At 54.0% G+C, this 22,237-nt stretch overlaps 1 protein-coding gene across 3 annotated transcripts in view; it reads left to right on the top strand.

Annotated features, from left to right (window-relative positions):
- Positions 1-22,237, top strand: part of NDC80 (NDC80 kinetochore complex component) — a 78,093-nt gene that overhangs the window by 40,099 nt on the left and 15,757 nt on the right. For all 3 annotated transcript variants that reach the window (XM_085850528.1, XM_085850527.1, XM_085850529.1), the window contains 3 exons: positions 7,741-7,890; positions 12,480-12,569; positions 12,763-12,855. In XM_085850528.1, the coding sequence (XP_085706654.1) occupies positions 7,741-7,890; positions 12,480-12,569; positions 12,763-12,855 (333 nt within the window). The remainder of the gene's footprint in view (positions 1-7,740; positions 7,891-12,479; positions 12,570-12,762; positions 12,856-22,237) is intronic.

Below are 22,237 nucleotides of genomic sequence, written 5' to 3' on the forward strand. Positions count from 1 at the left end.
AATTATAATAAAGTGAACTAAATAAATCCTAAAGTCGAGGCGCCTCTACACGCAGACTTAAATACGGACAAGGGGAAACAAAAGAAAAGCAAATCCTCCCTTTATTCTGGCACTTAGCTTAGTCCAGAGATGGGCTTAATGGAACGTGGAATTGAGGCAGTTCTACTTGCACATGTAGATGCGCGCAAAATGGCACCAAGCCACTCTCTCGCAGCGGGAACTTTCATCAAGAAATTAGTGAGCGGTATTCAACACCAGGGCTCAGAGACCCCGTGCAGCTTAGAATGGCGCCGTCCCCTTCGGTGAAATACACGAGGCTTCAAGGCCCATCTCATACGACCCACCAAGAGTCGATGGCAAGCGTCTTGCTCAGTACGTGAACCAAATCACCTCAGCACGATTATTAGCATTGTGCCGTCGTCTTCATGCGTCAAAGGAAAGCCTGCCGTAAAGCCTTGTTCTTACAGGCCATCTCCTAGCTACGTTCTCTCTCGACCATGTGCGTCCTTCCTCTGCACTCGTCCGTTCCTCCTTGCTACGAGCTGCTTCCCCGTCCTCTCTGATCGCCTGCCTCCTACTGACGTCACGCCCATCAATCATTAGCTTCGGGGGCGTGACTTCGCTTGCCGTCACCCTTGGAGGTGGGGCTTCTCGCCTACTTGGTCATCCATCTATAATTCCAGGTGTGTGTGTGTGTGTGTGTGTGTGTGTGTGTGTGTGTGTGTGTGTGTGTGTGTGTGTGTGTGTGTGGGTGTGTGTGTGTGTGTGTGTGTGTGTGTGTGTGTGTGTGTGTGTGTGTGTGTGTGTGTGTGTGTGTGTGTGTGTGTGTGACCGCCGTTTCTCGACAACCGCTGGTCCGATCTAATTGAAACTTGCCAGGTATATTGCTGGGGACCCGAGGACGTGCCTTTTCCAGGTTTGATATTAATCGGACAAGTGCTTCCCAAGTTATGGCCATTTATTTACCAAACCAATGATAGACACGTTGTTGCGTGGGCATGGCCAATGGGAAAGGGAAGCTCAGCTGCGTTTGCCATTACGGGTTACAACGTACGGGTTTCCGGATCCATTACGGGTTACAACATACGGACTTCCGGATAATGATGACTTCGTGTATTCTAATAATTTCTCGATTTCTTATGCGCATTTATAGATAAACACAATGCCCCAAGTTGTGATAGTTTTCATATTAGCCGGTGTATAAATTTTGGTAACATCAGAGTGCTGGTATGCTCCGAACCAGGAAGTAATTTTTTTTTTCTCTCTCTTCTCTTTTTGTTTTTCTTTGCCAAGACATTGCGAAAAGGTAAAATACGTTGGCGCTAATTGAATAATTGGTATTAAAACTAAATTGCGAATAATCGTAACTTCGAATAATATTCGAACTTCCGGGCCACGCACGTACGGGCACTCAAGAGCGAAGAAACGGCCTGCGTGGTTGTTGTTTGTTGTTCGCGGTTTGAATATTTATTTATTTATTTTTATACTGACACGTACTAGTCTATCTATAATTCCAGCTGTGTGTGTGTGTGTGTGTGTGTGTGTGTGTGTGTGTGTGTGTGTGTGTGTGTGTGTGTGTGTGTGTGTGTGTGTGTGTGTGTGTGTGTGTGTGTGTGTGACTGCTGTTTCTCGACAACCGCTGGTCCGATCTAATTGAAACTTGCCAGATATATTGCTGGGGACCTGAGGATGTGCCTTTTCAAGGTTTGATATTAATCGGACAAGTGCTTCCCAAGTTATGGCCATTCATTTACCAACCAATGGCAGGAACCGTTGCTGCGGCCATTTTTTATCAACCAATGACAGGAAGCGTTGCTGCGTAGCCATGGTCGATGGGGAAGAGAAACTCAGCCGCGTTCGCCATGACGGGTTTTTCTCTTCTCTTCTCTTCTCTTTTCGTGTTTTTCATTGCGAAAAGGCAAAATACGTTGGTGCTAATTGAATAATTGGCCATTAAAAGCCTCCGCATTCTTGCCCTGGACGAGGAAACAAAGAAGTGCCGTTTCCTCAGCCATGTTGCTTATGAAGAGGTGCTAACGAGATAAAGGTGTGTACAATGTACATGGAGACAATTTTTATTATTTATTTATTGAAGAAAAATTGTTCCAAAAATAATTTATCAAAAAAAAGTACACAACTTTTTTTTTGTTTCCAATTGTCAAAACGCTGTGGCCTTTGGAAGTGTTAAGGAATTCAGCTCCACTCGACATGCTTGCCAACGAAATACATCTCAATTTGGTGGTAAAAACGATTCACAACGACGGGTTTCCTTACTCATTGCTCTGCAGTCTGCATTCAACCCCTTCATTTGTCATCTCATTGACCTCATTTCATCTATCTATAATTCCAGCAATCTGTGTGTCTGTGACCGCTGTTTCCCGACAACCACTGGTCCGATCTAATTGAAACTTGGCAGATATATTGCTGGGGACCTGAGGATGTGCCTTTTCAAGATTTGATATTAATCGGACAAGTGATTCCCAAGTTATGGCCATTTATTTACCAACCAATGACAGGACACGTGCTGCGTAGGCGTGGCTGCGTAGGTTGGTGCACGGCCGGCCGACGATGACGTCACGTGCCGTGCTGGTTACGATGGGGATCGATCGGTGCCTTAGTTACCGTGGGGTAGGAGTGCCAATGGTAAATGGCAGTGAATGTCATGACAAGCAAAGACAGGGAGGTAAACTTGATTTTAATTAACTCTGTGTGGAAGTATCACAGCAGTTGCTACTTCAATGCAAGCGATAATTCGTGGAATGATGTGAACATTCCTTACGGGCACGCACTACTTTTGGATAATGATGACTTACTGTATTCTAATAATTTCTCGATTTCTTATCCGCATTTATAGATAAACACAATGCCCCAATCCAGTCGTCGTTTATGAGAGCGAAGGAATGGCCTGTGTAGTTGTTTGAAAATTTTTTTTTTTTTTTTTGCATTTTTGGCCACGCACATATGGGCACGCGAGAGCAAAGGAACGGCCTGTGTGGTTGTTGTTTCTGGCACGCGGTTTGAAAGTTTTTTTTTTTTTTAGTTTTTTTGTATGTACAGCCACGCATGTATGGGCACACACGTACAGCCACGCACGTACGGCCACGCGAGAGCGAAGGAACAGCCTGTGTGGTTGTTTCTGGCAAGCGGTTTTAAAGTATATATATATATTTTTTTTTTTTCGCACGTACAGCCACGCACGTACGGGCACATGAAAGCAAAGGAACGGCTTGTGTGGTTGTTGTTTCTGGCACGCGGTTTGAGTTTTTTGCGGGGGGGGGGTTGCACGTACGGCCATGCATCTACGGGCATGCACTAGTATAAAAAATGCAATTATTTTTCAAAAATAAAAATAAAATAGGTACTATTTTTAAAGTGATTCTTCACCTTTGAGAGATAGGGCCAAAAACAATATCTGGAATGATATCTCAAAAAGTTGTGGATGGATTCGGATGAAACTTGGTGGACATATTGGGTGTGTGACTAGGAAGTATTGATTAAATTTTGGTGAAGATCCAAATCCAGATCCGGATCTGATAATTTTTTCGTGATTCTTCACCATTGAGAGATTAGGCTAAGTTAATATATAGCACGATGTCTCAAAAAGTTGTGGGTGGATTCAGACAAAACTTGGTGGACACGTTGGTTGTGTGATGAGGAAGAAATGATTCAATTTTAGTGAAGATCTGAATCCAGATCCGGATCCGATAATTTTTTTAAGTGATTCTTTACCATTGAAAGACAAGGCCAAAAACAATATATAGCATGATATTTCTAAAATTTATTGAGCCCGATATGTTCGACTGGATCAGGCATTGCGAGGCGGAGGTATGCGCTCTACCGAGTGCCCTTCTAGTTCATTATGTCTTTCACAGCTCATTTAACTTTACTCTCGTTTTATTTTCTCTCGTTTGATTCAGTGAGTCGGGATTCCCTCTGGAGGATTCTTGGTCTTCGTGGGGTGTCCCAAAACTGATCAATCTGATTTCTGAACGATACTCTGGTACTGAGAGTGCTGAGAGGTGTGGTGGTTCAATTCCTGACTTATTTCTACTTGGTTACTGGAGTTCATCAGTGGTGTGTACCTTCCTCCACACTTCTCAGTGTTTGTATGGACTGGATTCTGGGGAGGATGTCAGAGAGATCATGTTGTGGTGCATCATTTGGGAATGTCAAGATTTCTGACCTTGATTTTGCAGATGATGCAGTCATCTTTGTGGAGACACTGGATATCCTAATTGGGGCCCTCCAAGCACTGAATTATGAGTTGGAACCTCTGGGATTATGGGTTTTCTGGGCCAAAACTAATATCCAGGCTTTCAATGACATCTTGGATGCTACTATCTTTTTCTGTTCCTGTTTTTGGCGAGGATGTTGAGGTCCAGAGAGATTCACTTACCTTGGCAGTGACATTCATGTGTCTGCAAGTTGTGAGCCAAGGGTCAATAGACATCTGGGTTAGGTCTGCAAAGTCATGGATTCACTGGATCATGGGGTGTGGTGCTGTTGGTGCCTATGCGGGAGGATGAAAGTCCAAGTCTTTAAATCCTTCGTGCTTCTAGTTTTGCTCTACGGATGTGAGACTTGGAATCTGACCAAGGATCTGAGACGAAGACTTAACTCCTTCGGTGCCGGTAGTCTTTTTGGAGAGTCCTTGGCTATCGCTGATCAGACCTTGTGTTCAACGAGCAGTTGCTGAGAGAGACTTAACTGAGATTTGGTACCAGCATAGTTTGTTTGCGTCAGATATATATATATATATATTTATATTTATATATATATATATATATTTATATATATATATATTTATATATATATATATATATATATATATATATATATATATATATATATATATATATATATATATATATATATATATATATATATATATATATATATATATATATATATATATATATATATATATATATATATATATATATATATATATATATATATATATATATATATATATATATATATATATATATATATATATATATATATATATATATATATATATATATATATATATATATATATATATATATATATATATATATATATATATATATATATATATACACATTGTCGAGGCTTGTATGAGAGCTAACATACAACACACAGCAAAGGGGAGCATAAGACAAGAGGGGTGGGAGAGGGAAGGACAAAACAGTGGGGAGCAGAGACATTAGGAGATTTGTGGAAGGGAGAGGGATTGGGTGGGGAACACAGGGTATACAAGATGGACATTACAGGGACTTTCAGGAAGGAAAGCAGGGAATTTGAAAGGAGGTCGGTTTGGGGTGGATTAAGGGGGTAGAAAAGGTTGAGGTTTTGGTTGAGGGAAGATAGGTGTTGGTGAACAGCTGTTTTGAAGGCCTGGAGGAAAGAATGGGATTGAAGAGAGATTGGGAGTTTATTCCAAAGGTGAGAAAAAAAGAGGAATGAAAGAGTGAAGGTGAGCAATGATTCGTGATTTTGGTAGTTTTACCAGAAGGGTAGTTGCTGGCGGACCTTGAGTGCCCTGAGGAAATATTTGGGGGGGGGGGATATACCGCAGACAGAGCGTTGTGGGGGGGGGGCGAGACCGGAGAGGAGACGGTAGAAGACTGAAAGACCACCGACCTGCCTGCGGTGAGAGGCCTAAAGATTCAGCCTCACCACTGGAGATACCAATGTTCCTAAATGCTTTGGTTCCCACAGCGTGAAGTCGAGAAAGGTGAGAGGCAGGAGCATCAGCCCAGAGGGGAGAGCAGTACTCTATCAGGCTGCAGACAAAAGCTTTGTATGTGGTCAGGTGCTCAGGTGGGTCGAGGAAGGACTTTGCACGATGGAGGATTCCCAGTTGGTGACTGGCTTTGGAGGCCAGGTTGGAAATGTGGCTTTTCCAGGAAAGATCATGGCAGATAGTGAAACCCAGAAGCTTGAATGAAAGGACTTCTTCCAGAGGATTGTTGAGAAAGTAGATGGGGGGGGGGGGGGTTCTCAACGCTCTTTTTGGAGAGACATTGTGAGAGAGTGAGATTTGTCAGCTGCAGCTTTATGGACACGTGGCTAGTTCTACTGATGCTGATCCTGCTTACCAGATTCTCTCAGTGAAGGAGCCTTGTGGGTGGTGGAATCCAATAGGCCGACCATGTGCCTCGTGGTTGCATCAGGTTGATCGGCATCTCAAGCAGATGAGGGTGGCTGGATGGAGGCCCCAGGAGTACCGGCAGAAAATGGATGCAGCGATGCGCTGTTTCTATGGCACATGCTCCCATACCGCACCTCACTCATCACTCCAAAGTACCTTTCCCCACTGATTAGCATCCCAACTTTGATGTTATTTGGCATATTTCATTCTCTTGGATTTGTTACTTTAATGCAAAAACAGCTTTTTGACAGCAACTTGGCCATGGAGACCACTTCTGATAGTAGATGAGTACCTGAACCCCTGATGTCTGTGACCATTCTTGTGTAAGTTCAGCACTTGTGTTTTTCCCATTCCTTAAATACCTTATCTTTAAATCGTGCTCATCTGTTTTGCTGAGTTTCTTTAGCCTTCCAATCAATTTTCTGTCTTTTTAGCTTCTCCGGTCTCATTATGCTTCTTTATTGTTTTGCATAAAAAGGTGGTCCAAAATATTGAAATTTAATTCATTAGTATTCTTAAATACAACTAGAAGATAACCCGCACAAAGCGCAGCATAACACAGATGTGACGCAGTAGTTTCCCGAATGTTGGATCGAAAATCCCTTGCTTCAGGTGTGCAGTCGGTGGTGGTGGTGGTGGTGGTGGTGGTTCACTGATGTTGGGAAGAACAATTTTTCCTGGCATACAGCAGGTGGAAAATTTAGCGTTCACCCCGAAGCAACCGGAATGCAGTTCAGCTTTCTACATGTACGCTCCACAGGAAGAGCACATAGTGTCCATCTTGCCAATGCTGCATATGGGGGGAAATGGTCTCTCATTGTAGTCTTGCAATTCACCGAGAGCATGTGGCAAGATATTCTTTTGATTGCTGCACTTTCTATTTCGTACTGCTGTTGCACGCGTGTCTGCATTTTTACGTTTCGACATCTTGTGGCTCACAGAATGTTCACTACAGTCTGGAAGGAAATATACAGGGCCTCGGTTTATGAACGCAGTTGGAAATGTCGGCACGCGATTGGCTGAGCAGTTGCACGCACTCCATCTCGCCAAGCTATTCGTCCGGTGTTCGTATGGTTGGGGGTTATAGGCTGTTTCAAGTTGGGGACCCATCACAGCAATTTTGGACCCTTTTGTCACGGAACTACGATAATGGATCCGTTTCAAAAGGGGACATTTGGAATCCGAAGCAATACTGGACGTGTGTGCCATAGCTCAGACTCATCTCTCCGCCACCTGTCTTGGAAACCGTGGCAGTTTTTTCATTTAATAGTATAGAAGATTCACTTTTTCTTTAAGAAAATATGATCTTCATAACACCTTTTATTTATCAAAATATGCCAATGTGACAATAAAAATGTTAATTTTCAAGGTGGCTTCAGATTTGCACAAGACTGCATCAACTTTTTTTGTTTTTTAAACTCCTTGTGAACTTTCCTTCCTTCTCCTCTCCTGCCCCTTACTCTCAATCTCAGTGTACTGTCACTCCTTGATAAACTGGTAGTACACTGATTTGTTGTCTGTCATGCAAACAGACAATGCCACACTTTGGGCTTCGGTCATTTGTTGTCTGGGTCCCTGTTAATTGTCGGTGCATTCTGCAGGTGCGACAAAAACTGAAACGATATCAAGAGATTGCGCATTATGTTGGCTTCCTCCCTTCTGATTCACAAGTACCAAATGTTGACCTCGAGTTCAACTTGAGAGACGTGGAAGAAAACATGGGAACCATTGACTTTGAGGCGAAACTTAAGGTGCTGTTTCTTTCAAATTTTATTATTATTATGTTTTTTTTTCCCCTCCGAAATCCTCTTGGAATATATTGGTCCCAATGTGTTTGCTTGGTTGTGATGATGTTTAAGAAACACCAAAATGCTTTGGTTATGCTTCAAGTCTGTTATTTGAGGATGTTTCATTGTTTTGGCTGTCACAAAATTCATATCTCATTGAAACTTGTTACCATATTTATCATTTGTGTTTTTTTCAGCGGTCCAAAGCCACTAGTGTGTTGAACTGTCCAATGAGATTGTCATTTGAATGTGATGTGTATTGTGATATTCGTCAGATTCAGGCCAATCCTATCGGAGTATGTGAAATATGTACGACCGATTTGGTGAATCATTGACCAATCATGGATATTCAATTATCTTGGCGACTCAAGAGTGGGCCGTTACGATGTTTTTTCTTCCCCTCCACTGCCAAACTCTGAAAGTCCTTTTATTTACCTTCTCACGTCTTCCCAAACACTTATGACCTTCCCCATTTCAAGAAGCAGATTTTTTTACTTCCTAAAAAACAACTATTCTCTTTCCTTTCTTTTCTATCAATGCAGTTCTTTTATTCAGGCTTGGCCTCGATGAGGACAATTTAGTCCGTGACTGAAGCCTTCAACATAAAAAATAATTAATGTTCAAGTTCACTCCTATTCCTGATCTTCATAAATTATCTCTCTGGCTCTGGAAAATCCCCTTTATATATTTTCTGATGACTTCACACTCTGCTGTGACATCCCTCACCCTTCAGACAAGCAGGCTGCAACTTCTTTGCCCTCTTCAGACCTTGACAAAACCACAAGATCGTGAAACACTTTGAACATGTCTTTCAATCTTGACAAATCTCACACTCTGTCTCTCTCTCGAAAAGGACCGTCTCGCAAACCCTCCTACCTACTTTCTTAACAATCCTCTTGACGTTCAGTCATTTAAACTCCTGGGTCTCACTGTCAGCCATGATCTTTCTTGGTCAAACCACATTTCAAAATTGGCCTCCAAAATCATCCACTAACTGGACATCCTATGTCGTACAACATCTTTCCTTGGCACACCTAAACTCCAATCCACCTACAAGGCTTTCATCCACAGCTTGATGGAGTATTGCCCCTCCCTCTGGGCTGGCTACCTACCTCACATATTTTTCAGGTGTATGCCATGGAAACCAAGACACACACACACACACACACACACACACACACACACACACACACACACACACACACACACACACACACACACACACACACACGCATTTAAAGGCCATTTTCCCCGCTAAAGCGGGGGTTAGCCTTGCGGGCCCCATGACAATCTTCTCCACTTTACCCTGTTTTGTGCATCTCCCCTTCTTAATCCCCTTGCCCACATTTCCTCTTCCACCACATTTAGCCAAGTTTTTCTCGGTCTTCCCCATCCTCTACTTCCGACTACACTCATTTCCAACACTCCTCTCACCCAGTCACTTTCATCCTTCCTCAACACATGACCCAACCATCTCAACCTGTTTCTCTTCACAACCTCCATCACAGACTCTATTCCCATCATCTTCCGCAAGTCATCATTTGTCTTCCTCTCTCTCAACGATACTCCACACATCCACCGAACCATTCGCATTTCCACCCTTTCCAGCCTTTGTTGCTGCTCCATGTTCAGTACCCATGTCTCACTCCCAGAAATCATCGTACTCCTCACACATGAAGCATGCACCTTTCCCTTCAGCTTCAACGACACTCCCCTCTTTGTCAGCACGCCACTCAGTTCCCGAAACTTCTTCCATGCACATCTCACTCTAGCAACCGTCGAAGAGTCTGATCCACCTTCTCCATTCAGCATGTCTCCGAGATAGCAAAATGTTTTCACCCCTTCCAACTTCACGCCATCTCCAAGATCCAACTCAACAATTCCTTCATCTGCTGCTCCCTCGATGCACACCTTACACTTGAATGTACCTGCCACACTGGTTAATGACCCTCTCACCCCACTACATTTTTGATGAACCCATTCAGCACACATTGTACACTGAATGGAGTTCACTCCAACACCCTTCCTGCACACAGCACACGGCCACTTCCCAGTCCTTTCCACCACACCACATGCTTTACCACTTGCCATCACCTTCGTCTTTCCGATATTCACCTTCAAACCTTTTGCCTCCATACATTCCTTCCACTTGTTCATCTTCTCCTTCAGTCCATCCATACTCTCTGCAATCAACACCAGATCATCTGCATACAGCAGCTCCCACGGTAAACCCTCCTTTACCCTCCCAGCCAGCACCTCCATCACAACTACAAATAGAAGTGGACTTAGTACCGACCCCTGGTGCACTCCTACCCTCACCTCAAACTCACCACTGTTCCCATCCTTCGTCCTTACAGCTGTGCGTGCTCTCTCGTACATGGCCATCACTACTCTGATCAACCATTCCTCCACTCCTAACTTCCTCAATGCCCATGCCATTACTTCGCGTGGGACCCTATCAAATGCTTTCTCCAGATCAACAAACCCAAAAAACAACTTCTTCCTCTTCTCCATGTACTTCTCCTGCAACTGCCTTACAATAAAAATTGCATCTGTCGTTCCTCTTCCTGGCACAAATCCAAACTGCATTTCGTCAATCTTTACCTTCTTCCTTATCCTCTTCTCCAACACCCTTTCCAATACCTTCATTCCATGCTCCAATAACTTTATTGCTCTATAGGAGCCACAGTCCAAAGGGTCACCTTTCCCCTTGTAGAGAGGGACGAGGGTCCTCAGTTCCCAATCCACTGGAATGCGGCCTTCTTTCACCACCAGATTACAGATCTCTGTCATTCTCTTCACACCCCAACTTCCCGCTGCCTTCAACATATCTCCCACAATTCCCGTCGGCCCTCCTGCTTTTCTACTCTTCATTGCTCTTATAGCTTCCTCAACTTCCTTCTCAGTTATCTTCTCTGCTGGTCCTAAAACTGGGTTACTCTCGATGTTTCTATCCCATTCATTTTCTACATTCAACAGCCTTTCCATATATCTCTTCCATCTTCCTTTAATTCCATCTGAATCCACAACAATTTGTCCCACTTCATCCTTCAAGCAACTCACCCCCGTCACATCAAATCTCTCTCTCGCTATCTGCTTTGCAATCCTGAATACCGCTCTCTTACCCTCCTCCGAATCCAAGCGTTCTCCAAACATTTTCCTATGGGCCTCCTGCGCCTTTGCAACCTCTTTCTTTGCAGCCTTCTTGGCTTCCTTATAACTTTCATGTGCAGCCTCTTCTTCCACCGTATCCTTTGCCTTTTGCCATTCCTTGAACTTCTTCCTCTTCTCTTCAATCGTCTTTCCAACTTCATCATCCCACCACCATGTTTCTGAGTGCCTTGGTGGTCCTTTTGTCCATCCACATACCTCACCAACGGCTCCCAATAGACTAGCTTTCATTGGCATCCAACCACATGGAAACCAAGACCTTCAGGATTATTGGAATCTCCTGTGATTAAGCTGTCTGTGCCTATCACTTCACCAGCACAGGCAGAACTGTGGTCTCACTGTGTTCCACCACCACCTTTCTCCTCCAGCACCCTCTGCTCTTTCTGTGCTTTGTCCCCCCCCCCCCCCCCAGGTTTCCTTAAGACACACATGATCCACCATTGACCCCCTTCTGGTGAAACTCCCAAAATCCAGGATCACTGCTGACCTCCACTTATTTTGTTCCTCTTTTTCTTTTTTGCCCACCTGTGAAACCGACTTCCACGTGCTCTTAAATCTCATTCTTCCCTCCAGGTCTTCAAGACAGCTGTTCACCACAATCTCAGATTGTCTCCAATCCAAAACCATGATTTTTTCTACTCATTAACCCCAACGCCCACAACCCACCCCAATTCCTCCTTCCAAATTTCCAGTTTTCCATTTTGAGAGTTTTTCTGTATCCATCTCATCCACCCCATGCATCCTCTCCTTCCCCCTATTCCTTTACATACTCATTGTTTGTCCAAATCTTCCTCTATCTTGGCCTTTGGCTCTACAGTTGGTGTCCCACCCATCCCCCCCTCAACTATTCCTTTTGTCCTGTTGCATCCTGATACATTCAGTGTACTGTCGCTCTTCCACAAGCCTCGACTATGAAAGAAAAAAAAATCAAGGAAGATATTTTTTTACTCATCTGTACAAACAAGGTCTAGAAAGTGCAAAATGCATGCATGAAGGGGAAAATGAAATAAGAGAAGGTACTGTACACTCATCCAAGCTACCTTGTTCTATCTATGTGCTTGTCTAATTCCCTTTTAAACTTATATATTCACTTGCTCTCACTATTCTCTCTTTCCAACTGTTCTACATCACAACCATTTTGTGTTAAAAGTAATTGCTTCCATCCCAGTGTTAATTGGTGATTGAACAATGGTTTCGTTTTCCAAGTTGAAAGAAAGAAAGCTGTTTTGCTGCAATAACCTCATCATCATCGGCCTCATTGAACCGAGGCTTGGAAGAGAAGCAAAAAAATTTGTAATGGAGACTTGAATGCATGAACATTCCTGACCTTGGAACTTGCTTTTTATAATATATTTCTTTATTTTGTTTTATTTCCCCCACAGCCAGCATTGTTGAAGATGAAGGATACACAGCAAGAAAGCATTAATCGTCTCTCCTCCCAGCTGCAGGATCAGAAATTCAATCTGAGGAAGGTCATTCTCTTTTTGTTTTTTTCTCCATTCCTTTTCCTTTCATTTCTAATTTTATTTGCTCAGGTTTAAACACCCCACTTTCCACTTTAAAAGCCCTTCTTGCTCTTGTAGGCTTATTCAACCTTTTTGAAGAGGCTGCTGACATGGCATTTGCAAATGAAATGTGTAGATTGTTTACGTATCTTGCCTGCAGTTTGAGCCACTGCTGGCAGAAAATCATTTGAAGCTGGAGAAACAGGAGATGACGCTAAAACGGCTTGGGGCGGAAATCTATCTTGCACAACAGGTCTGCATCATGTTCTCTCGTCACGTATAAGACTGCTTCAGTAGCGTTAAACTTCTGGATTTAAAAAAAAAATAAAATGATCTTTCAAATCATTATTGTTTTAGAATTAAAGTACTGTATTTCCATGAAAACCTGCATGGGGTATTACGTTCCATGAACTCGAGTTTATTTGTCGATTCAATTGATTAATCAAATATACATTTGTTGTCAGATCATTTTAAAAGAGAAGAGCTGTAATTGTAAATATTACTGCGGGAGTGGGATTTTTACCATACCGGCGAAACGCCAGGCGGGTAGGAGACAAGGTCGCCACTTCCGCCTGTAACTTGCTTGCAGGTCAATGGCTTTTGAAACATGCGCCATACCAAATCTGCTCTCCCAGATTGGCTGACTGGTGCCGAGAGACAGAGACAGAGACAGAGACAGAGACAGAGACAGAGACAGAGACAGAGACAGAGACAGAGACAGAGACAGAGACAGAGACAGAGACAGAGACAGAGACAGAGACAGAGACAGAGACAGAGACAGAGACAGAGACAGAGACAGAGACAGAGACAGAGACAGAGACAGAGACAGAGACAGAGACAGAGACAGAGACGGAGACGGCGGGGGGGAGATAGAGGGGGAGAGGACGGGGGAGAGATAGAGGGGGAGAGGACGGGGGAGAGATAGAGGGGGAGAGGACGGGGGAGAGATAGAGGGGGAGAGGACGGGGGAGAGATAGAGGGGGAGAGGACGGGGGAGAGATAGAGGGGGAGAGGACGGGGGAGAGATAGAGGGGGAGAGATAGGGGGGAGAGATAGAGGGGGAGAGATAGGGGGGAGAGATAGAGGGGGAGAGGACGGGGGAGAGATAGAGGGGGAGAGATAGAGGGGGAGAGGACGGGGGAGAGATAGAGGGGGAGAGGACGGGGGAGAGATAGAGGGGGAGAGGACGGGGGGAGAGATAGAGGGGGAGAGATAGAGGGGGAGAGGACGGGGGGAGAGATAGAGGGGGAGAGGACGGGGGAGAGATAGAGGGGAGAGATAGGGGGGAGAGATAGAGGGGGAGAGATAGGGGGGAGAGATAGAGGGGGAGAGATAGGGGGAGAGATAGAGGGGAGAGATAGAGGGGGAGAGGACGGGGGAGAGATAGAGGGGGAGAGGACGGGGGGAGCGAGAGAGGGGAGAGGACGGGGGAGCGAGAGAGGGGAGAGGACGGGGGGAGCGAGAGAGGGGGAGAGGACGGGGGAGCGAGAGAGGGGGAGAGGACGGGGGAGCGAGAGAGGGGAGAGGACGGGGGAGCGAGAGAGGGGGAGAGGACGGGGGAGCGAGAGAGGGGGAGAGGACGGGGGAGCGAGAGGGGGGAGAGGACGGGGGAGCGAGAGGGGGGAGAGGACGGGGGGAGCGAGAGGGGGGAGAGGACGGGGGGAGCGAGAGGGGGAGCGAGAGGGGGAGAGAGAGGGGGGAGCAGGAGGGGGGAGCGAGAGGGGGAGGGAGAGGACGGGGGAGCGAGAGGGGGGAGAGGACGGGGGAGCGAGAGGACGGGGAGCGAGAGAGGGGGAGAGGACGGGGGAGCGAGAGGGGGGAGCGAGAGAGGGGGAGAGGACGGGGAGCGAGAGAGGGGGAGAGGACGGGGGGAGCGAGAGAGAGAGAGGGGAGAGGACGGGGGAGCGAGAGAGGGGAGAGGACGGGGGAGCGAGAGAGGGGGGGAGCGAGAGAGGGAGAGGACGGGGGAGCGAGAGAGGGGAGAGGACGGGGGAGCGAGAGAGGGGGAGAGGACGGGGGGAGCGAGAGAGGGGAGAGAGGACGGGGGGAGCGAGAGAGGGGGAGAGGACGGGGGAGCGAGAGAGGGGGAGAGGACGGGGGGAGCGAGAGAGGGGGAGAGGACGGGGGAGCGAGAGAGGGGGAGAGGACGGGGGGAGCGAGAGACGGGAGAGAGACGGGGGAGCGAGAGAGAGAGAGGACGGGGGGAGCGAGAGAGAGAGAGGACGGGGGAGAGCGAGAGAGGAGAGAGAGAGGGGGGAGCGAGAGAGGGGAGAGGACGGGGGAGCGAGAGAGGGAGAGAGGGGGGAGAGAGAGAGAGAGGGGAGAGAGAGGGGAGAGGACGGGGAGCGAGAGAGGGGAGAGGACGGGGGGAGCGAGAGAGGGGGAGAGGACGGGGGGGAGCGAGAGAGGGGGAGAGGACGGGGGAGCGAGAGAGGGGGAGAGGACGGGGGAGCGAGAGAGGGGAGAGGACGGGGGAGCGAGAGAGGGAGAGAGGACGGGGGAGCGAGAGAGGGGAGAGGACGGGGGAGCGAGAGAGGGAGAGGACGGGGGGGAGCGAGAGAGGAGAGGACGGGGGAGCGAGAGAGGGAGAGAGACGAGAGGGGGGAGAGGACGGGGGAGCGAGAGAGGGGAGAGAGACGGGGGGAGCGAGAGAGGGGGAGAGGACGGGGGGGAGCGAGAGAGGGGAGAGGACGGGGAGGGGAGCGAGAGAGGGGGAGAGGACGGGGGGAGCGAGAGAGGGGGAGAGGACGGGGGGAGAGCGAGAGAGGGAGAGGACGGGGGAGCGAGAGAGGGGAGAGGACGGGGGAGCGAGAGAGGGGGAGAGGACGGGGGAGCGAGAGAGGGGGAGAGGACGGGGGGAGCGAGAGAGGGGGAGAGGACGGGGGAGCGAGAGAGGGGGAGAGGACGGGGGAGCGAGAGAGGGGGAGAGGACGGGGGAGCGAGAGAGGGGGAGAGGACGGGGGGAGCGAGAGAGGGGGAGAGGACGGGGGAGCGAGAGAGGGGGAGAGGACGGGGGAGCGAGAGAGGGGGAGAGGACGGGGGGAGCGAGAGAGGGGAGAGGACGGGGGGAGCGAGAGAGGGGGAGAGGACGGGGGAGCGAGAGAGGGGGAGAGGACGGGGGAGCGAGAGAGAGGGGAGAGGACGGGGGGAGCGAGAGAGGGGAGAGGACGGGGGAGCGAGAGAGGGGGAGAGGACGGGGGAGCGAGAGAGGGGGAGAGGACGGGGGAGCGAGAGAGGGGAGAGGACGGGGGGAGCGAGAGAGGGGAGAGGACGGGGGGAGCGAGAGAGGGGAGAGGACGGGGGAGCGAGAGAGGGGGAGAGGACGGGGGGAGCGAGAGAGGGGGAGAGGACGGGGGAGCGAGAGAGGGGAGAGGACGGGGGAGCGAGAGAGGGGGAGAGGACGGGGGAGCGAGAGAGGGGGAGAGGACGGGGAGCGAGAGGAGAGAGAGAGGGGAGAGGACGGGGGAGCGAGAGAGGGGGAGAGGACGGGGGAGCGAGAGAGGGGAGAGGACGGGGGAGCGAGAGAGAGAGAGGACGGGGAGCGAGAGAGGGGAGAGGACGGGGGAGCGAGAGAGGGGAGAGGACGGGGAGCGAGAGAGGGGAGAGGACGGGGGAGCGAGAGAGGGGGAGAGGACGGGGGGAGCGAGAGAGGGGAGAGGACGGGGGAGCGAGAGAGGGGGAGAGGACGGGGGGAGCGAGAGAGGGGAGAGGACGGGGGGAGCGAGAGAGGGGGAGAGGACGGGGGAGCGAGAGAGGGGAGAGGACGGGGGAGCGAGAGAGGGGGAGAGGACGGGGGAGCGAGAGAGGGGAGAGGACGGGGGAGCGAGAGAGGGGAGAGGACGGGGGAGCGAGAGAGGGGGAGAGGACGGGGGAGCGAGAGAGGGGGAGAGGACGGGGGGAGCGAGAGAGGGGGAGAGGACGGGGGAGCGAGAGAGGGGAGAGGACGGGGGAGCGAGAGAGGGGAGAGGACGGGGGGAGCGAGAGAGGGGAGAGGACGGGGGGAGCGAGAGAGGGGGAGAGGACGGGGGAGCGAGAGAGGGGGAGAGGACGGGGGGAGCGAGAGAGGGGAGAGGACGGGGGGAGCGAGAGAGAGGGGAGAGGACGGGGGGAGCGAGAGAGGGGGAGAGGACGGGGGAGCGAGAGAGGGGGAGAGGACGGGGGAGCGAGAGAGGGGAGAGGACGGGGGGAGCGAGAGAGGGAGAGGACGGGGGAGCGAGAGAGGGGAGAGGACGGGGGAGCGAGAGAGGGGAGAGGACGGGGGAGCGAGAGAGGGGGAGAGGACGGGGGAGCGAGAGAGGGGAGAGGACGGGGGAGCGAGAGAGGGGGAGAGGACGGGGGAGCGAGAGAGGGGGAGAGGACGGGGGGAGCGAGAGAGGGGGAGAGGACGGGGGAGCGAGAGAGGGGGAGAGGACGGGGGGAGCGAGAGAGGGGGAGAGGACGGGGGGAGCGAGAGAGGGGGAGAGGACGGGGGGAGCGAGAGAGGGGGAGAGGACGGGGGGAGCGAGAGAGGGGAGAGGACGGGGGGAGCGAGAGAGGGGGAGAGGACGGGGGAGCGAGAGAGGGGGAGAGGACGGGGGGAGCGAGAGAGGGGGAGAGGACGGGGAGCGAGAGAGGGGGAGAGGACGGGGGAGCGAGAGAGGGGGAGAGGACGGGGGAGCGAGAGAGGGGGAGAGGACGGGGGGAGCGAGAGAGGGGAGAGGACGGGGGAGCGAGAGAGGGGGAGAGGACGGGGGAGCGAGAGAGGGGAGAGGACGGGGGAGCGAGAGAGGGGGAGAGGACGGGGGAGCGAGAGAGGGGGAGAGGACGGGGGAGCGAGAGAGGGGGAGAGGACGGGGGAGCGAGAGAGGGGAGAGGACGGGGGAGCGAGAGAGGGGAGAGGACGGGGGAGCGAGAGAGGGGAGAGGACGGGGGAGCGAGAGAGGGGGAGAGGACGGGGGAGCGAGAGAGGGGAGAGGACGGGGGGAGCGAGAGAGGGGGAGAGGACGGGGAGCGAGAGAGGGGGAGAGGACGGGGGAGCGAGAGAGGAGAGAGGACGGGGGGAGCGAGAGAGGGAGAGGACGGGGGAGCGAGAGAGGGGGAGAGGACGGGGGAGCGAGAGAGGGGAGAGAGGACGGGGGAGCGAGAGAGGGGAGAGGACGGGGAGCGAGAGAGGGGAGAGGACGGGGGAGCGAGAGAGGGGAGAGGACGGGGGAGCGAGAGAGAGGGGAGAGGACGGGGGAGCGAGAGAGGGGGAGAGGACGGGGGAGCGAGAGAGGGGAGAGGACGGGGGAGCGAGAGAGGGGGAGAGGACGGGGGGAGCGAGAGAGGGGAGAGGACGGGGGAGCGAGAGAGGGGGAGAGGACGGGGGGAGCGAGAGAGGGGGAGAGGACGGGGGAGCGAGAGAGGGGGAGAGGACGGGGGAGCGAGAGAGGGGGAGAGGACGGGGGAGCGAGAGAGGGGGAGAGGACGGGGGGAGCGAGAGAGGGGAGAGGACGGGGGAGCGAGAGAGGGGAGAGGACGGGGGAGCGAGAGAGGGGGAGAGGACGGGGGGAGCGAGAGAGGGGGAGAGGACGGGGGAGCGAGAGAGGGGGAGAGGACGGGGGAGCGAGAGAGGGGAGAGGACGGGGGGAGCGAGAGAGGGGGAGAGGACGGGGGGAGCGAGAGAGGGGAGAGGACGGGGGGAGCGAGAGAGAGGGGGAGAGGACGGGGGGAGCGAGAGAGGGGAGAGGACGGGGGGAGCGAGAGAGGGGAGAGGACGGGGGGAGCGAGAGAGGGGGAGAGGACGGGGGAGCGAGAGAGGGGGAGAGGACGGGGGGAGCGAGAGAGGGGGAGAGGACGGGGGGAGCGAGAGAGGGGGAGAGGACGGGGGAGCGAGAGAGGGGGAGAGGACGGGGGAGCGAGAGAGGGGAGAGGACGGGGGAGCGAGAGAGGGGGAGAGGACGGGGGGAGCGAGAGGGGGAGAGGACGGGGGGAGCGAGAGGGGGGAGAGGACGGGGGAGCGAGAGAGGGGAGAGAGAGGACGGGGGGAGCGAGAGAGGGGGAGAGGACGGGGGGAGCGAGAGAGGGGAGAGGACGGGGGGAGCGAGAGAGGGGAGAGGACGGGGGAGCGAGAGAGGGGAGAGGACGGGGAGCGAGAGAGGGGGAGAGGACGGGGGGAGCGAGAGAGGGGAGAGGACGGGGGAGCGAGAGAGGGGGAGAGGACGGGGGAGCGAGAGAGGGGGAGAGGACGGGGGGAGCGAGAGAGGGGAGAGGACGGGGGGAGCGAGAGAGGGGGAGAGGACGGGGGAGCGAGAGAGGGGAGAGGACGGGGGAGCGAGAGAGGGGAGAGGACGGGGGGAGCGAGAGAGGGGGAGAGGACGGGGAGCGAGAGAGAGGGGAGAGGACGGGGGGAGCGAGAGAGGGGAGAGGACGGGGGGAGCGAGAGAGGGGGAGAGGACGGGGGGAGCGAGAGAGGGGGAGAGGACGGGGGAGCGAGAGAGGGGAGAGGACGGGGGGAGCGAGAGAGGGGAGAGGACGGGGGAGCGAGAGAGGGGGAGAGGACGGGGGAGCGAGAGAGGGGAGAGGACGGGGGAGCGAGAGAGGGGAGAGGACGGGGGAGCGAGAGAGGGGGAGAGGACGGGGGAGCGAGAGAGGGGGAGAGGACGGGGGGAGCGAGAGAGGGGAGAGGACGGGGGAGCGAGAGAGGGGAGAGGACGGGGGGAGCGAGAGAGGGGAGAGGACGGGGGAGCGAGAGAGGGGGAGAGGACGGGGGAGCGAGAGAGGGGAGAGGACGGGGGGAGCGAGAGAGGGGGAGAGGACGGGGGAGCGAGAGAGGGGAGAGGACGGGGGGAGCGAGAGAGGGGGAGAGGACGGGGGAGCGAGAGAGGGGGAGAGGACGGGGGAGCGAGAGAGGGGGAGAGGACGGGGGGAGCGAGAGAGGGGGAGAGGACGGGGGAGCGAGAGAGGGGGAGAGGACGGGGGGAGCGAGAGAGGGGGAGAGGACGGGGGGAGCGAGAGAGGGGAGAGGACGGGGGAGCGAGAGAGGGGAGAGGACGGGGGGAGCGAGAGAGGGGGAGAGGACGGGGGAGCGAGAGAGGGGAGAGGACGGGGGGAGCGAGAGAGGGGGAGAGGACGGGGAGCGAGAGAGAGGGGAGAGGACGGGGGAGCGAGAGAGGGGGAGAGGACGGGGGGAGCGAGAGAGGGGGAGAGGACGGGGGGAGCGAGAGAGGGGGAGAGGACGGGGGGAGCGAGAGAGGGGGAGAGGACGGGGGGAGCGAGAGAGGGGAGAGGACGGGGGAGCGAGAGAGGGGGAGAGGACGGGGGAGCGAGAGAGGGGGAGAGGACGGGGGAGCGAGAGAGGGGGAGAGGACGGGGGAGCGAGAGAGGGGGAGAGGACGGGGGAGCGAGAGAGGGGAGAGGACGGGGGGAGCGAGAGAGGGGAGAGGACGGGGGAGCGAGAGAGGGGGAGAGGACGGGGGAGCGAGAGAGGGGGAGAGGACGGGGGGAGCGAGAGAGGGGAGAGGACGGGGGAGCGAGAGAGGGGAGAGGACGGGGGGAGCGAGAGAGGGGGAGAGGACGGGGGGAGCGAGAGAGGGGGAGAGGACGGGGGAGCGAGAGAGGGGAGAGGACGGGGGAGCGAGAGAGGGGAGAGGACGGGGGGAGCGAGAGAGGGGGAGAGGACGGGGGAGCGAGAGAGGGGGAGAGGACGGGGGGAGCGAGAGAGGGGAGAGGACGGGGAGCGAGAGAGGGGGAGAGGACGGGGGAGCGAGAGAGGGGGAGAGGACGGGGGAGCGAGAGAGGGGGAGAGGACGGGGAGCGAGAGAGGGGAGAGGACGGGGGAGCGAGAGAGGGGAGAGGACGGGGGAGCGAGAGAGGGGAGAGGACGGGGGAGCGAGAGAGGGGAGAGGACGGGGGAGCGAGAGAGGGGGAGAGGACGGGGAGCGAGAGAGGGGAGAGGACGGGGGAGCGAGAGAGGGGAGAGGACGGGGGAGCGAGAGAGGGGAGAGGACGGGGGAGCGAGAGAGGGGGAGAGGACGGGGGAGCGAGAGAGGGGAGAGGACGGGGGAGCGAGAGAGGGGGAGAGGACGGGGGGAGCGAGAGAGGGGAGAGGACGGGGGGAGCGAGAGAGGGGGAGAGGACGGGGGAGCGAGAGAGGGGGAGAGGACGGGGAGCGAGAGAGGGGGAGAGGACGGGGAGCGAGAGAGGGGAGAGGACGGGGGAGCGAGAGAGGGGGAGAGGACGGGGGGAGCGAGAGAGGGGGAGAGGACGGGGGAGCGAGAGAGGGGGAGAGGACGGGGGGAGCGAGAGAGGGGGAGAGGACGGGGGGAGCGAGAGAGGGGGAGAGGACGGGGGAGCGAGAGAGGGGGAGAGGACGGGGGAGCGAGAGAGGGGAGAGGACGGGGGGAGCGAGAGAGGGGAGAGGACGGGGGAGCGAGAGAGGGGAGAGGACGGGGGGAGCGAGAGAGGGGGAGAGGACGGGGGGGAGCGAGAGAGGGGGAGAGGACGGGGGGGAGTGGTGAGGCGGGGGGATTCTGGCAGATGTGACGTCCAGTTTCACGTCCATCCGAGAGATGGCACACACATTGATGAATCTCCCTGCCTGTGAAACATTGGGACAGGATGACAGTGTATCGGTGGGTCAACATTGAAAGCCCGGAGAAACAGGTTAGAGCAAGTGTACATTACTCTTGGCTTTCCTGCCGTGATGTGGCGATTCATTACTTTGTACGGGAGAGGAGAGGGGAGAGGAGGCCCAGCGTACCACACCACACCACACAACTGCGGGGTGAGGCCCACTGCAGCACACCACTCCACACAACTTCCGGGTGAGGCCTCCTGTAGCACCCCACTCAACACAACTGCCTGGTGAGGCCCACCACAGCATACCACACCACACAACTGTGGGGTGAGGCCCACCGCACCATACCACACCATACAACTGTGGGGTGAGGCCCACCGCACCATACCATACCATACCACACCACACAACTGTGGGGAGAGGCCCACCGCACCATACCACACCACACAACTGTGGGGTGAGGCCCACCGCACCATACCACACAACTGTGGGGTGAGGCCCACCTCACACCACACATCACACAACTGTGGGGTGAGGTCCACCGCACCATACCACACCACACAACTGTGGGGTGAGGCCCACTGCACACCACACCACACAACTGTGGGGTGAGGCCCATCGCACCACACAACTGCGGGGTGAGGCCCACCACACACCACACACCACACCACACCACACAACTGCGGGTTGAGGCCCACCGCACCGCACCACATCACACAACTGCGGGTTGAGGCCCACCGCACCGCACCACATCACACAACTGCGGGTTGAGCCCCACCGCACCGCACCACATCACACAACTGCAGGTTGAGGCCCACCACACTACACCACATAACTGCGGGGTGAGGCCCACCGCACCACACCACACAACTGAGGGTTGAGGCCCACCGCACCACACCACACAACTGCGGGTTGCGGCCCACCGCACCACACCACACAACTGTGGGTTGAGGCCCACCGCACCGTACCGCACCACACAACTGCGGGGTAAAGCCCACCACACCACACAACTGCGGGGTGAGAGCTTCCCCACAGCCAGTGTTGTTCTCAGCGATCTCCACTCATCCACTGTGAGTTCCCTCTGGTGTTCTTTCTTACC

Source organism: Eptatretus burgeri, chromosome 12 (assembly GCF_056783735.1).
Source record: "Eptatretus burgeri isolate ZD-2024b chromosome 12, Ebu_testis_v1, whole genome shotgun sequence".
Taxonomy (NCBI): domain Eukaryota; kingdom Metazoa; phylum Chordata; class Myxini; order Myxiniformes; family Myxinidae; genus Eptatretus; species Eptatretus burgeri.